General features: G+C 34.3%; 2 protein-coding genes and 1 non-coding gene across 4 annotated transcripts in view; 1 reads left to right on the plus strand and 2 right to left on the minus strand.

Moving 5' to 3' along the window:
• On the minus strand, positions 1–74 carry Trnai-aau (transfer RNA isoleucine (anticodon AAU)). The gene has a single exon. It is a non-coding gene; the product is annotated as a tRNA-Ile (tRNA).
• Positions 75–221: 147 nt separating this feature from the next.
• Positions 222–1,006, minus strand: LOC129807481 (60S ribosomal protein L34-like). The gene is made up of 3 exons (XM_055856778.1): positions 925–1,006; positions 625–699; positions 222–559 (listed from the first exon to the last, which is right to left on the minus strand). The coding sequence occupies exons 2-3, from the start codon at positions 687–689 to the stop codon at positions 265–267; spliced, it is 360 nt and encodes a 119-aa protein (XP_055712753.1). The 5' UTR covers positions 690–699; positions 925–1,006; the 3' UTR covers positions 222–264.
• A 36-nt stretch (positions 1,007–1,042) lies between these two features.
• The window catches only part of LOC129807470 (transport and Golgi organization protein 1), a 32,415-nt gene continuing 19,197 nt past the window's right edge, over positions 1,043–14,260 (plus strand). For both annotated transcript variants that reach the window (XM_055856760.1, XM_055856759.1), the window contains exons 1-3: positions 1,043–1,218; positions 1,372–1,906; positions 9,877–11,045. In XM_055856760.1, coding sequence (XP_055712735.1) covers positions 1,107–1,218; positions 1,372–1,906; positions 9,877–11,045 — 1,816 coding nt within the window. In that variant the 5' untranslated portion in view covers positions 1,043–1,106. The remainder of the gene's footprint in view (positions 1,219–1,371; positions 1,907–9,876; positions 11,046–14,260) is intronic.

Here is a 14,260-nt window from a genome sequence, read left to right on the forward strand (position 1 = left end):
TGGCCCATGGGGGGATCGAACCCACGACCTTCGCGTTATTAGCACGACGCTCTAACCAACTGAGCTAATGGGCCAATATACCATGAAGTTTTCAAATGTTGAACACAAGAATTAAGCCCTTGCCAATTTAGGAAATGAGAATCTTTTCTTTATTTCTTTTAGGATTCTCCCTATTCAATAATTTAAAATATAAGTTAATTAAATTAAGAAAAAAAGATAAGTTTGCTATTATTGTGGAGGTTTATTTAGCGTGGATTTTACAGATTACTTGGCTTTCGCGGCAGCTTTTTGCGATGCCTTTTGAGCCTTCAGCACTTTCACGACTATCTTCTGCTCCTCGATGAGGAATGCGCGGACAATGCGCTCCCGCAGGCATCGGTGGCAGAGAACACCTCCGTACGTCCGGCGGACGGTTTTCTGTCTCTTGGAGATGCGTGGTCGTTCGCTGGGGCGCGTTGGCCGGATACCCTTTAGCTTCTCCTTGCACTGACCACACTTGGGCACATTGCGTCGCTTCTTCACGTACTGATAGACGAGAAGTCCTCCAGGAGTACGAACACTACAATTCCAGAAATCTCAATTAAAAAATATTCCAATGTGGTTTTGGCAATGTTTTGTACTTACACACGCCTCCTGTTTGACTTTGTGTTGTACGACAACCGGCGTCTGAGGGTCAAACGTTGAACCATTTTGTTGAGTCTGCAGAAAATTAAGAAAAATACAAGAAAAATTTTATTATTTTCCACTTTGGGGTTATGTTTTCAAGTAGATTTTCTTCTTTTAATTTTTTTACTGGATATATTACTAATTAGAAAAACAAATACACCAAATGATGCAACGAATAGTACTGAACAGATTCACAAGAAAAAATACATCTGAAAAGCCAAATTACTCGTAAATTTGGCCAAAAATCGGGACACTTACGCTCACGTATTCACGTTGTCAACAAGAAAGAGGCTCAGCGGAAGTCACCATGGCAGTTCAAAGCCAAATTCAGCGCAGCTGTCGGAAGTGCTGACAAACAAAAGTTGGCGTGGTGAATATGATTTGACATTTGCAATTCAGCGCGGAGGTGTGATGTGGCGAGTGGCGAAAAAGTTGTGAACATGCGGAAAATATGTAAAATATTTGTGATTTTTCTAGTTTTAGTGTTAATTAATCGTTTGTGTGATGCTAAAATATCCGATAAACGACTCTGTGCCGATCCAGAGTGCAAGGGTGAGTTTTATCATTTGTTTTTATCCTATCAAAATGTCTTCTGCAACTTTCACCGCGATCATCCGATTGGCAGATTGCAAAACAATTGCCTGAATAAGTAGCTTGCAATGAAAAATGGGGTTTATTGAATTGTTGTGGAATATCTCTCTGCAGAACCCATCTCCCTGGGCATCACTCAGGTGAACTACAATGCTGCGGATAAGTACGTGTTGGGTTTTCGAGCTAATGTCCATGTCAAGATATTCTCAAAGTCTGCCGGAAGGGAGCAGAACTATTGGGGCGCAGAGATTCAGGGTAGACGTGGCTATGTGCCCAAGAATCTTATTAGAGAAATGAGAGTGTTAACCAATAAGCTTGATTATGAAGTTCCCACGGAACTGGGACTCGAAGAAACTGGCCAAGAGAGTATTAATGTTGTGGATGATAATTTGGAGGAAGTCAATGAAACGGGAACTGTGGATGCTCAAGCTCCTGAAATTGCACCAAAAATAGAAGAGCATCCTAGGCAAGGTGATGCAGAGGAAGACAAGGGACTTTTCTCACAGATTTTTGGAGGAAATTCCATAGAGGATAATCCAGAAGAAAAAACTGAAGATAAATCTGTTGAGAATCTTCAAAATAATGAAATTCAAAGAGAACCAGCTCCAGTTACAGAAAATACAGAGGATGAGGAAGATTATGATGAAGAGTAAGTAGAAATTAAAAGATGACAAAGCTTCCTAGCTTTGCAGAGTGCTCGAACTCACGAGAAAGAGCTCTCCGAGAATTATCTGCATGGTTTTTGGGATGCATACCGGCTTGCTACCTAATTAATCGATTTATAAATTTAAAAAAACCATACTGAAATAGAAAATTGCTTAAGAATTAGGGTAAGTGTGCCAAATTCCGGCCAGCTTGCAATTCCGGCCACCTTTTTTGTTCCTCAAATTTCCATGAATTTTTAGTTTTTACATAATCCAGAGATTATACAATGCAAAAAATAACAAAAAAAATATATCTTCGACAAACGAGATGACATGAAAAAGTCATTTGAAAAATTCCCGAAGGGCAAGAACGGCAAGAACTATGAGAATGAATGTGGCCGAAATAGGACACCAAAGCTATGCTTACATTTTTATTCATTTTAAAATATATTAAGAATGATTTTAAAGTAAATAAAGACGATAAACTGTCTACAAGGTTCTAAGCGGCACTCCTTTAAAGGAAAGAATGAAAAAAATCAATTTCTATTAAAGATATTACATTTCAAACTTGAGACTTTGGCGCTTGCATGCAACTATGCCGAAATTTGACACACATTAATTGTAGAATATTTTGGCATCAGTGAAAAGTATAAGGACAAATAAAAAGTAAATTCGATACTTTACCGATTAAGTTCGTAACTGCCGGATTGGAAATTTCAAGATCTTTCAAAAAAAATCAAATTTAATCAAATCAGTTAAGAAATGAGCATATTCGATACGAAAATTGGATATCGACTTTTTTTTAGGTTATAAGTGTCTGAACAAAATGGACTAAATATTCACTTTGACTATCCAAGATATTCCAAATATGACAAAAAATTCTAGGAGCCGTTTCCGAAATAAACAAAACAAAACTGGTTTTTTATTTGGAGGGAGTGAGGAGAAAAAGGAAATATGACTATAGATAATACTGACTTATGGCGGGGTCATCTGAAACCGGAAATCGATATCTCCCGGCTAACACATTAAGTACTTATTAAGATCTTACTAAGTTCTTAACATAATGACTTATTTTTAAGAAATTGTGGAACATTAAACTAATTTAAAAAATATGTGAAAATGAGACAAACCTCAGCTCTTTGTGGTGAATAGCGAAATTAATATGACACGACTAAGTTTTAATATTAAATACTAAATTAAGGCCTTTGTTAAAGTCCTTAGTGAAGCACTTGGTATTGAAGGTCATGAAAAGTATTTTTGTTAAGTACTTGATTATGGACTTTCGACTAAGCACTTTTAAAGTAGTTACTCTAACTGTGTTATCACACTTGCACATTAAAATTTTAATATGATTCACATTAATTGTCGCTGGTGAGAGTGCAAATGTGTAATTTGTGTGTTTGAATCATTTTATATTTAAAATTTGATCTATTTGTTGATAAAAAGGTAGACTTGGCCCGCAAAATTTGATATAAATTGATTAATAGCATTAATGCGAAAAATTAAGCAATTCAAGTCTCATAATTTCAACACAATCTCTGATTTTCTTATGGTTTTTTGAATGACCTGGTGTTCCCGAAGCATTTGGATAATTATTTATTTTACTTATTTCGATGTAACTGAGCTTTTATTGCCATTTTGTTCAGTTTACAAGTTTATTATTCAGTTTACAATGTTTCGTGAAAAATGTCCATTCAGACGCTTCAATAATCATTTGCACCGGGCGGGACTTGAACTCACAACTGTGACAGTCGAGCCAGGGTCAACACCGCCCAAGAGCCGAACGCTCTTACCAATTGCATCACGGACCCCCCTCATTTGGATAATTATAATGAACGGGAAGAATTTCCTCAGTATCCATGTAAGAGTGAGACAACATTTCGACAGCCCCTTTTGTTTCAGTTAGAGAAATATCTTCAGTCTTCACGCACTTAAACACACTTCCAGAAAGGAAAAAAAAATCAATAATAAATTGAGATCTTAAAACTTTAATTTCTCAACTAATAGCAATTAATACTCCCGTTTATAACACAAATTTAGTATGAGATTGGGATTAGGCAAGAGGGGCAAGAGTTCAATGATAAAACACTGATTTAACGCAAAAGGAGGTTTTGTCAGAGAGCACTGTTCGTTCACGTCCGTTCTGTTTGAAATCTCAGTTGCAGTGTCTTTTTGTTTGAACTAATCCTTTACTCCGCGTGAAATTCGTTTTACGGTCGATTTATTCTCTAAAGTAAGCCCCTGTGGGTATGCAAATTATCTCGATGCGTAATGCCCGTAATGCCATATCGAGCGTTTTTTTCGGTCCCGAAAATGTGCATAATCCCGGGATTGAGTGTATGTGTTAGCCGGGCTCTTATAGTTTGGCCTCTTCTAGCTGTGTCATAAGGTTTCATGGGCGAACCCAGCTAGGGGCAGGGTGGGGCAGCTGCCCCACCCCTAGAAGCGTCAAAGAAGACAAAAACAAATGAGAAGTAAAAAAATATATTTGGTCAGCAAAAAAATTAACCCTCTAACGGGTAAGACCGCCTCCAGGCGGTCTTCACAAAAATCACATTTACAGCGACAATAAAGGTTTTATTTATATAAAAGTGCTATAGTGTCCTCGGTAATAGTCTTATAAACATCTTTATTGAATTGAAATTGAAATTGAAACATCTCTTGAAAGTTTGAACTCATTTTGACTCTTCGTTATGTTGCTATTCCCAGTTTTGTGTAACAGGTCAGAGAAAAAGCAACAAAAATATTTGTGCAGAAAAACTCATTTCCAATTTCCATAAAAATACCGATTTAAAGTTATCTGACTAAAATAAATTTATTTTTTACTGAAAGATATGTCATTCTACTTTGTATATTTTATTTAAAAAAATTGAAAAAACTAAAAATGTGAATTTTAGAAGCAAAAAAAGTTTCAAAATTTTTTATATATTCTCACCTAGCGCCTAAACTAATAAAGATAATGAAGAATGGATGGTTTTTTCGACTTTTTTGAATCATAATTATCCTAGAAAACATTGTTTTAGAACTTTTTTTCGCATATTAAAGAAAACACCGTTAGAGGGTTAAGTTTGATCAGTAAAAAAATAAAAATCTTTTCAAAAATGGGCTTAATTTTTCTATCCATAATGATCGAAACTTACATGAAAATTCTACTGCTTTTAAACAACCAGACTAAAAACAGCATATTTTCTCTGTTTACATTTAATTTTTTTTTTTAATTAAATTTAATTTAATTTAAAAAGTTTATTTAATTTGAGCTCTTAGGCATATAAAAGTACAACATTTAAAGTAGGGTAAGGGCTCATAATTTTGGACAGTCTGCTTATAAGCATCGAAGTACCAAGTTTGAAGTGCAATATTTTCAATAATAATTGACATTTCTTGTTACTCTCTTTTCAGAAGGGTTGTTTAGAAACTTAGCAAGCTATTTATCGTCTTATTTTTACTAAAATTATTTTTAATACGTTTAAAAAGGAATTGATATGTAGAGGTGAATTTGACTCTTCTTTTGGACAACTTGGTTATTAATTTGGACAACTTAGCTGTAAATTTGGACAGCTAATCCGCCTCAACAGGATGCCCATTGTTCTTCATTTCATAAACCAATCTTACCAAGTCCTTTTCCTGTTCATGTAAGGGAAACGTAGAATGTCACAAGAAGCCCGGAAACTTTCCATATCATTCATTAAAGTGAGTTGACTTCGGTACTCCAAGTACGTGCGGATTCGCTCATTCCCTGGCCTTTCCGGGAGCCTTTCAAGGCATTTCTCGCTACATCTCTTTCGTAGAGATGATGCTCCTTTGTTTCTCCAGGCACTTGTCCAACCTAGTCATCAGAAAAGCTAAAATTTCACGAAATTTCGTGAGAAAAACACCTGTCCAAAATAAAGAGCATCACCTCACTGGTGAATGTCTTAGAAAGTTTCCCATTTTTCACACGAAAAATCTAATTCACAAGGTAAATCTCTCTTCAGGTGAAATTTACAAATCACCATTAACGTGTATAAAGACAATATTCAATGAATATTCAATAATATCACTCAAAAAAAGCGAAGAAACATTGTTAGTATTAGTATACTTCACCACAGCTAAATAAGACTCAAGTAAACACGAAGTTCTGTCATATTTCTCGTAAGCAATTGCTCACAATGAATTTTCAACAAAGCAATTTTTAACTCAAATAATATTTAAAATAAAACGTGTTTAGTGTTAAAATCTTCCAAAAAGAACAAATATTTAGATAGAATTCATTATTCATCAAATATTGGAATAAAAATCCATGATTTTAATCAATTTATTTTTAGTGTCCAATTTTATCCTCAAAGTGTCCAAAATATAAAACTGGACAAAATTATGAGCCTTTCCCCTATATGTTCTGAAATTTTCTTTTAAAAATTTAGTTGTAGGGATTTGATTTCTGGAATTCGGAGACCATTCTGAAAAAAAAAAATTACTTTTCGATGGACAATATTTCTTATGAAATAAGTTCACCTGAAATCCAAAAGCCAAATATTTCCTGTCAGCTAATGACTTAAACCAATCCTTGATGGTCATCATCATCATAATTTTCAACCGCTTCTCCCCATTGGGATCGCGTCCTTTAACGAAGGATTTTTGAAAAAATGATATTCGAATTATTAAAAGACTATTCTACAAGAATAGCATTTTTGAAGTATTTTAGAGATTTCACACCACGTTTCGTCTTAGGTGTCTACACATTATAAGAAATTTCTATCAAAAATGAGCTTCAAGAAGTGTTCTTCAAGAAAATTGCCTACACATTGGTGAGAATTTTTGACAAAAAGATGGATTTTTGAAGAAAATTTGTCTAATGTGTAGATAAATTTCTTCAAAAATCATATCCAATTGAAGATAATTTCCATCAAGAATTTTTGAAAGAAATTACCCGCTACACATTGGAATAAAATTCATCAAAGTCATTCTTGACAGAATTCTTGACGGAAACCATCACGATTCAAGATTGTTTTTCACGAAAATTTGTTGTTTCACTGCTGGAAAAAGTGAGAAAAGCGTTTGGTGAAGTTCCTTGGGATAGTATTTAGTGAATTCCTGAAGAAAATCTTCTAAATATGCAAGGGAGTAGTATTTTCCGGAGATGTCGTTCCTGGTGGAATCCAACCCAGCCTTTGAAGGAACATTTCCTGTGATTTTCCTCCAGAAATTGCCGGAAGTTAATCCGTGTATTCTTGAGGTGTTCCACAGTACAGTGGCCTCGTACTCCATGGATTGCAAGATGGATGGAAAGGAGAAAATTTACGGGCACTTTGGAATCTCTGCCTTGGTTACCAATCAAAACAAGAGCTAACCAGAGCCACCGAGGAGATCTCAATGCAAACGAGAGCTGTCCGGAGCTACCAGAAGCCATCACTTGAACCCCCAGAAGAACATCAGAATGATCTTTTATATCATTCACTTTCTCAACCACTAGGAACTATGTGGGATTGCTTCCTTTCGAGAACACTAGAACTGGATAGCCACAGGCCTTCGATTCTTCCGTGGGACTCCCAGTTTGAGTAGTAGTGCATGAAAAGGTGGTGAGAAATAAAAAAAAAACTAAAGTAAAATCCTTAAAAAAAAGTCCAGAAAATCACAGGAAATGTTCCTTCAAAGGCTGGGTTGGATTCCACCAGGAACGACATCTCCAGAAAAACACTATTCCCTTGCATATTTAGAAGATTTTCTTCACGAATTCACTAAATACTATCCCAAGGAACTTCACCAAACGCTTTTTTCACTTTTTCCAGCAGTGAAACAACAAATTTTCGTGAAAAACAGTCAGAAGAGCAAGAGACTTGGAAATGATGGCAATCTGTCAAAACAATTTTTGATGGAAAATAAAAAAAACCCAGTGTGGAGGCATTTTTCTTCAAGAATTCCTTCAAAAATATGAATTTTTCTTTAAAAAATTCTTGAAATAATTCTTGATGAAATCAGCTCCAATGTGTAGACACCTGATTAGAGAATAAGTTATGATCAAGTAAACATAAAATCCTTCGTTCAAGAACTAGTTTAATTCAGCACCTAATAGGAAATATTTACGTTTTTGATATCAGAAAACATAGCTCAATGGCTGAATTTTGAAATTTTTAAATTAAAATTTAGAAAATATAGTTTAAATCTTGTTTTTATGCCTAAGAACTTGAATTATATATTTTTTATTATGCTATAAAAGAAATTTGGAAATAAATAAGTTTTTTTTAGTCGGCTTGATCCTCGTAACCCCTTAAATAAATTTTCGTTAAATAAAAATGTCAAAGCTGGAAATTTTCAGAAGCATATCATTAATTCTCTAAAGACTGATAGTCCTTTTTGCCTTCAATGGTATCACGAAACGAAATGTTAAGACCAATGCTCTATATTAAGTTTGAGAAAAATATTATAAACTCCAAAGTAGAATGATTAACCAACGGATGGAGCATTTTTATTCAGAAATGGTACATTTTTCTTAAATTCTTTATAATTTTTAAGTCTTAGATCCCACAAAAATAAATATAACACGAAATGGTACACGTATGTACAGAGAATATATTTTTATTGAATTTAAAATATTACTGGTGTTACAAATAGAAAAATTGTCAGAAAAATTCAAAAAAATGCGAATCTTACGTCTTTTTCATAAAGATTTTAGGAACTATTATCCTCGTGCAATCATTATAAATTTTGTGCTAATAACATAACATTAGATACTCTTTCATTTGGTAAAAGTTTTAAAATGATTGCATTTGGTTTTATACCAAAATTAAAACACCACTTAAGAAAAAATAAACTACATTTTTGCACGAAAAATGTATGAGAATGCTCCGCCCTGGCTCCAAAACACTTTGATGTTCTTGTATATGACAATTGGTATATAGTGTGATTCATTTTACCATATTTAAATTTGCGCGTTTATTATCAGAAATGAATAAAGATAGGTGTAATAGTAAATATGCACCGTGTTCTACGGATCGGAAAGGACTTAATCAGGTATTGCACGAAGAGTTGGTTCTATACAAGCGCCTGGCAAGTTGGCCTTTTTATATGGAGCTATTTGAAGCCAGTTCCTAAATTGATCTCGGACTCAGCTCACAGTGCTTCAAAGAAAAAATTTATTTAAACAAAAATTTAGTATATTTATCCCTCCATACGAAAAGGTATCTTATAATACGGAAAAACTTCTCACTTTTTAAATATTTAGCATAACGATCACGAGTGTAGAAAAATTCCCATACGCATTTTTATGTGAAAGTAAGAAATTGGCTTCGACTTTGAAGGTCACTCGCCAGGGACTAGGTTCTATAGATTAAATATGAACTAAACGGAATGCCTTACTTACTGTACTTTACTAATAAAAAGTGGCGAATCATTTCTAAAAATTAATTTTATTTTTGGCCAATAATATGGGAGAAAATGTACTGGTCTGAGGAACACTTACGATCATTCCTTACCAATACCTACAAATTGGGCATAGGTTAATCTATGGTGAAAAGTAGGACCAGTTTTATTATCCCATTTTATTTTTTACGTTTTTTTTTCTAAATAAAAATTGCGTACACCCCCCGCCCTTGTAAGGTTTCAAACAAATAAAATAGATTTTTGAAAAATCTTCGAGAGATACATCAACTACGAGTACTTTACCGATTTATTGCCGATTAAATTTAACAAAAAAATAATTTAAGCAAATCGGTTGAGAAATATAATATATTCCAAAACATATTCGAAAATGAAAAAAAAACTACCGTTTTCCAAATAAACCAAAAAATGTGGTATTGAAGATGAAGGACAGGATATAGGGGAAAAAGAAAAAAAGATCTGGAGATAATTTTCAATTTTGGGGTAATCGAATACCGGATATTGATATCTTACCGTGCTACTAGGCAGATGACAAGTCATATAACTAATCTCTCTCTCCTTGAGTTCGAGCAGTATAATATCACATTGATCGGCTTTATTGCAATTAATTTCTAATTTGTAGAGAAGAGGATTATGATGAAGATGAAGATGATGAAGCCGATGAATCCACTGAGGAAAGTGTTACAGAGAGCACGGAGAAACCCATAAATATTGAAGAATTGAAAAAACCTGAGGAAGAAGAAATTTTCCAAGAGACGAAAATTCTCAATAATTTTGAAGAACTCCCTCAAGAGAAGATTAATGAGGCAATGTCAGAGCAAAGTGTCCCCAAAGAAATGCCCAATATCGTTGAAGAAGTTAAGCAAGGAGTTCCAGTTGAAGATTTATCAACAGAGAAACATAGTGAGGAAGTAACAGTCAATTCCCAAGAGTCTGAAATCCCAGTCACTATAACAACTCCTCAAGAACAAGATTATCATCATTATGAGGAAGATGTTGTCACAGAACCTTCAGTTTTTGAGAATAAATCTGAAGAAGTGATTGCTACCACAGAGAAAGTTCCAGAATTTAAGCCAATTCCTCCTTTAGATGCCCAAAGTCAACCTCCAAGTGTTCTTGAACCACAAGAAGTGGAGCAATTACCCAAGGAAATTCCCCCAGAAGTAGCTCAAGAGCTTCCTCCAAAAATTGAAGAGATAGACGCTAAGGAACCTGTAAATCCTCAATCTAGTGATCAGAATGAAATTCCTGGTCAGGAAAACCCTCTGAATGATGCTGTTCCAGATTTTGTGGCAGTTAATCAAGAGCCATTAGTAAATATTGCTCCGGAAGTACCTCAAGCAGCTGTTCCAGTATTGCCTCCTCTGCCAAATTTTGGCTCTTCTGAACAGATTCCCCAAACTCCAGTTCCTGAAGTTACCACATTTCCCCCAATCCATGAACATATCCCACCTTTTTTGCCTGTTTCTGAAGTTCCTCTCAATAAACCCGAAGAAATCCCAAGTCAAGAAGAAAAAGTTGATGTGCCTCAAACGTCCGCTGAGACAGAAGCTCCAGTTGAGACAGTTACAGAATCCGTGGGAATGGGAAGTTTTGAGGAGATCACCAAACAGCCAGAAATAGCACAAGAGCAACAATCAGAAGAGGTTTTCCATCAGGACAATCTGAAGGATGCCGAAGGATTCTTCTCAGGACTCTTTAATAGCATCAAAGAAACCCTGAACATGAAAATGGGAAAAGATTCAACGAAGATTCCGCCAAAAATCGATGGCAAGGATCGTCATACAATGGGTAAGTTCTTAATCATATTATTTAGCACCAAATTTCTTCAATATTTTTTGGAAAAATTGTTCAAGTGTTTATTTATATAGCAAAAAAAAATGAGTGCAATTAAATTTGCAAGAAATTTTGAGTTTTATTTTTCTCAAAAATTCATTTATAAGCATTTCTTTCGCACATAAAATTTTGAGGGTTGAATTTACTTTTTTTTTAAGAATTAGAAAAGAATTGAGAATTATTTCCATCATTTCCACCACTCACTGAGAGAAATCCGAAAAAGTCAAAATAACATTTCGCAGTGTTGATCCTAAAACGGTGTAAATATTACTCTTTTTCGATGTATTATGGGTTAAAGTTACCCTTATTTCATGTTGATTTTACCCTTAAAAGGTGTAAAATTAACATTAAAAAATGTTGATATATTTTTACACGCGAAAAGTGTTAAAGTTATGAGGAAAAAAAGTTAATCGCAGCCTCTTTTTTTTCTCAGTGACTGTAATTTATTTTCATATTGAAAGTGCTTTGATAAGAAAATTGATTCGAATCATTAAATTAGCCATTAAGTTATTTAATTATTGCGGTTCTGTTGTGTAGGGTTCAACTCGAAGAGCATTTAATTCTGAAAAGAATAAAGCCTAGACTAGACACACTTATATGACTTAAGCCGAGAGACAGATTAACGTAATTATATTCAAAATAATGATCAGATTATATTTTCAGCAGTTTTTGACTAATCCGTCTCTCGGTTTAAGCCTAGAAACGACTTAGTGGGAAACTGATGAGAATTCAGTCAAATCTTTATTTTGATTATAATTACGTTAAGCCGTCTCTCGGCTTAAGTCGTAAGTGTGTCTAGGGCATTAGTTTATTTCAATCAATCCACACGTTTTGTGCGTTTGCAAGTCTGCTCGTCGATACTATTTTAGTTCCGTCTTTATATCTTTGAAAATTACTTTGAATTCGCTTCTGAAATTTTGATTGTATATTCTTAGATCGCCAGATAGCTTATCTATCGGTTTAAGTAATAATAGGAAAAATAATTTTTCTACCTTGTAAATCAGGTTCCCCTGTTAAATTCTTAAAAATAAAATTCTTTGTAATATTTAACCAAAAAGTTAAACTTTGGCGCGATTACTATTGTAAATATTACTATGACGGGCATTTTAAAATCACTGCGATAGTCGTTATAAATCTTAGTAATTAGAGTTTTTACTAATATCTACAATGATCGGTTTAGTAATATTTACAAAGTATAATCGTAACAAAGGATTTATTTTAAACTGCTCGAACTCCAAGAGAGAGCAGTTTAAACAACCGTGTTTTTTTTCCAACTTCTCTCCATCCTGGGTGACAAACGGTAAGAGATATTGACTTCCCGTTTTCGGTGATCTATGACAAGTCTACATTTTCTATCGAACTAACTTCCTCCCATCCCTTTTATTCCCGCCAAAAACATCTGTTTTTGACTTTGTAAAAAATTGGCCCTGGCGATTTTTTTTTATTTTTGGAAATGTTTTAGAGGTAGTTCAACTGAACATTTCGTCCTTGGACACCTATCATCGGAAAAATCGCTATCTTGAATTAATCAAGGTTAAAGTTCAACCACTCTGGAGAGACTAATTTTCAACGAATTTGGTTAAATTTGGACTTTTTTGAAAGGTCTTGTAATTCTGAAGCCGAATGCATCGGTCACAATCGGTGACGTATCGGAAAAGTAACGGTAATAGCTCTATTTAAAAAAAACTGTTTTTTGCACTTTCTCAGTTTTTTGACCCATATAAAATTGAAACGGTAAGAGATATCAACTTCCGGTCTTGGATGACCCCTCCTCAAATAACATTATCTCAAAAGTAACCTCTTTATTCCCCCCCCCCTTTTAAACGTTCATTATCCCCCTAAAATATGTCAAAAATGAGTTTTTTCTAGCTGCAAAAAAGGCCCTGGCAATTTCGATCATTTTTGGAAATGTTTTAGGGGTAGTCCAGCTGAACATTTCGTCCTTTGACACCTATTTCATCGGATTTGGTCAATTAATTAATTAAAAGATTAATGATTTTTTGAAACCCTCTTTTTGAACAATTTTGAACTTCAAGATGGTTTTGTGGTGATTTATAGACAAATTTAATTCGACAATAATTTTATATGCACCATAAAAAATTGCGGAAAGGTATATAAGGCAGAGCTCTTCAATGGTCACAAAATTACCTTTTAGAAATTGGCTCGATGAATGTATTTCCTTACACAATAGAGGAAAATAACTGTCACAAAGTTGTAGAGCGGTAAATTTCCTATAAAACTGCGCTAATTAGAAATTTTTGAAGCGCTCGAGTAGCTTGTAAAACAATAAAATATCCGTTTTGTGACTTTTTGCCCCAGTCTTCCCTACTAATAAAATTAAGGTCATAACATTTTTCTTCGATCGTTTGCTTTGGAACTGAACATTGAGCTTTAGTTCACTGTAATCGTTCTTGTTTAAAATTAAAATAATGATGAAAGATCCAAAAATTTCATCCATAATTACAACAAAATGACCCATAAAATCGGTTTTAATCTTTTAAAATATTGTAAGTTGTGTGAATAATATTTTATAGTGCGTTTATACTATATTGGAGTGATTGGAGTATTTATAGAACAGTGAGTTTATTTACACTATAGGAATCGCACTGTGTAGGGTAAAGGCTCATAATTTTGTCCAGTCTGCTTATAAGCATCGATGTTCCAAATTTGAAGTGCGATATTTTCAATAGTAATTGACTTTTTTGTTACTCTCTTTTCAGAAGGGTTGTTTAGAAACTTGGCAAGCTATTTATCAACTTATTTTTTACTAAAATTAGTATTAATACGTTTAAAAATGAGTTGATATGCAGAGGTGAATTTGGCTCTTATTTTGGACAACTTGGTTATTAATTTGGACAACTTAGCTGTAAATTTGGACAGCCTATCCGCCTCAACAGGATGCCCATTGTTCTTCATTTCATGAACCAATCTTACCAAGTCCTCTTCCTGTTCATGTAAGTGAAACGTAGAATGTCACAAGAAGCCCGGAAACTTTCCATATCATTCATTAAAGTGAGTTGACTTCGGTACTCCAAGTACGTGCGGATTCGCTCATTCCCTGGTCTTTCCGGGAGCCTTTCAAGGCATTTCTCGCTACATCTCTTTCGTAGAGATGATGCTCCTTTGTTTCTCCAGGCATTTGTCCAACCTAGTCATGAGAAAAGCTAAAA

Source organism: Phlebotomus papatasi, chromosome 3 (genome assembly GCF_024763615.1).
Source record: "Phlebotomus papatasi isolate M1 chromosome 3, Ppap_2.1, whole genome shotgun sequence".
NCBI lineage: Eukaryota > Metazoa > Arthropoda > Insecta > Diptera > Psychodidae > Phlebotomus > Phlebotomus papatasi.

Coding starts and splice junctions, on each gene's coding strand:
- LOC129807481 (XM_055856778.1), bottom strand. CDS start 689: ATGGTTCAACGTTTGACCCTCAGACGCCGGTTGTCGTACAACACAAAG. Junction 560..624: donor AAGTCAAACAGGAGGCGTGT/GTAAGTACAAAA, acceptor CTGGAATTGTAG/TGTTCGTACTCCTGGAGGAC.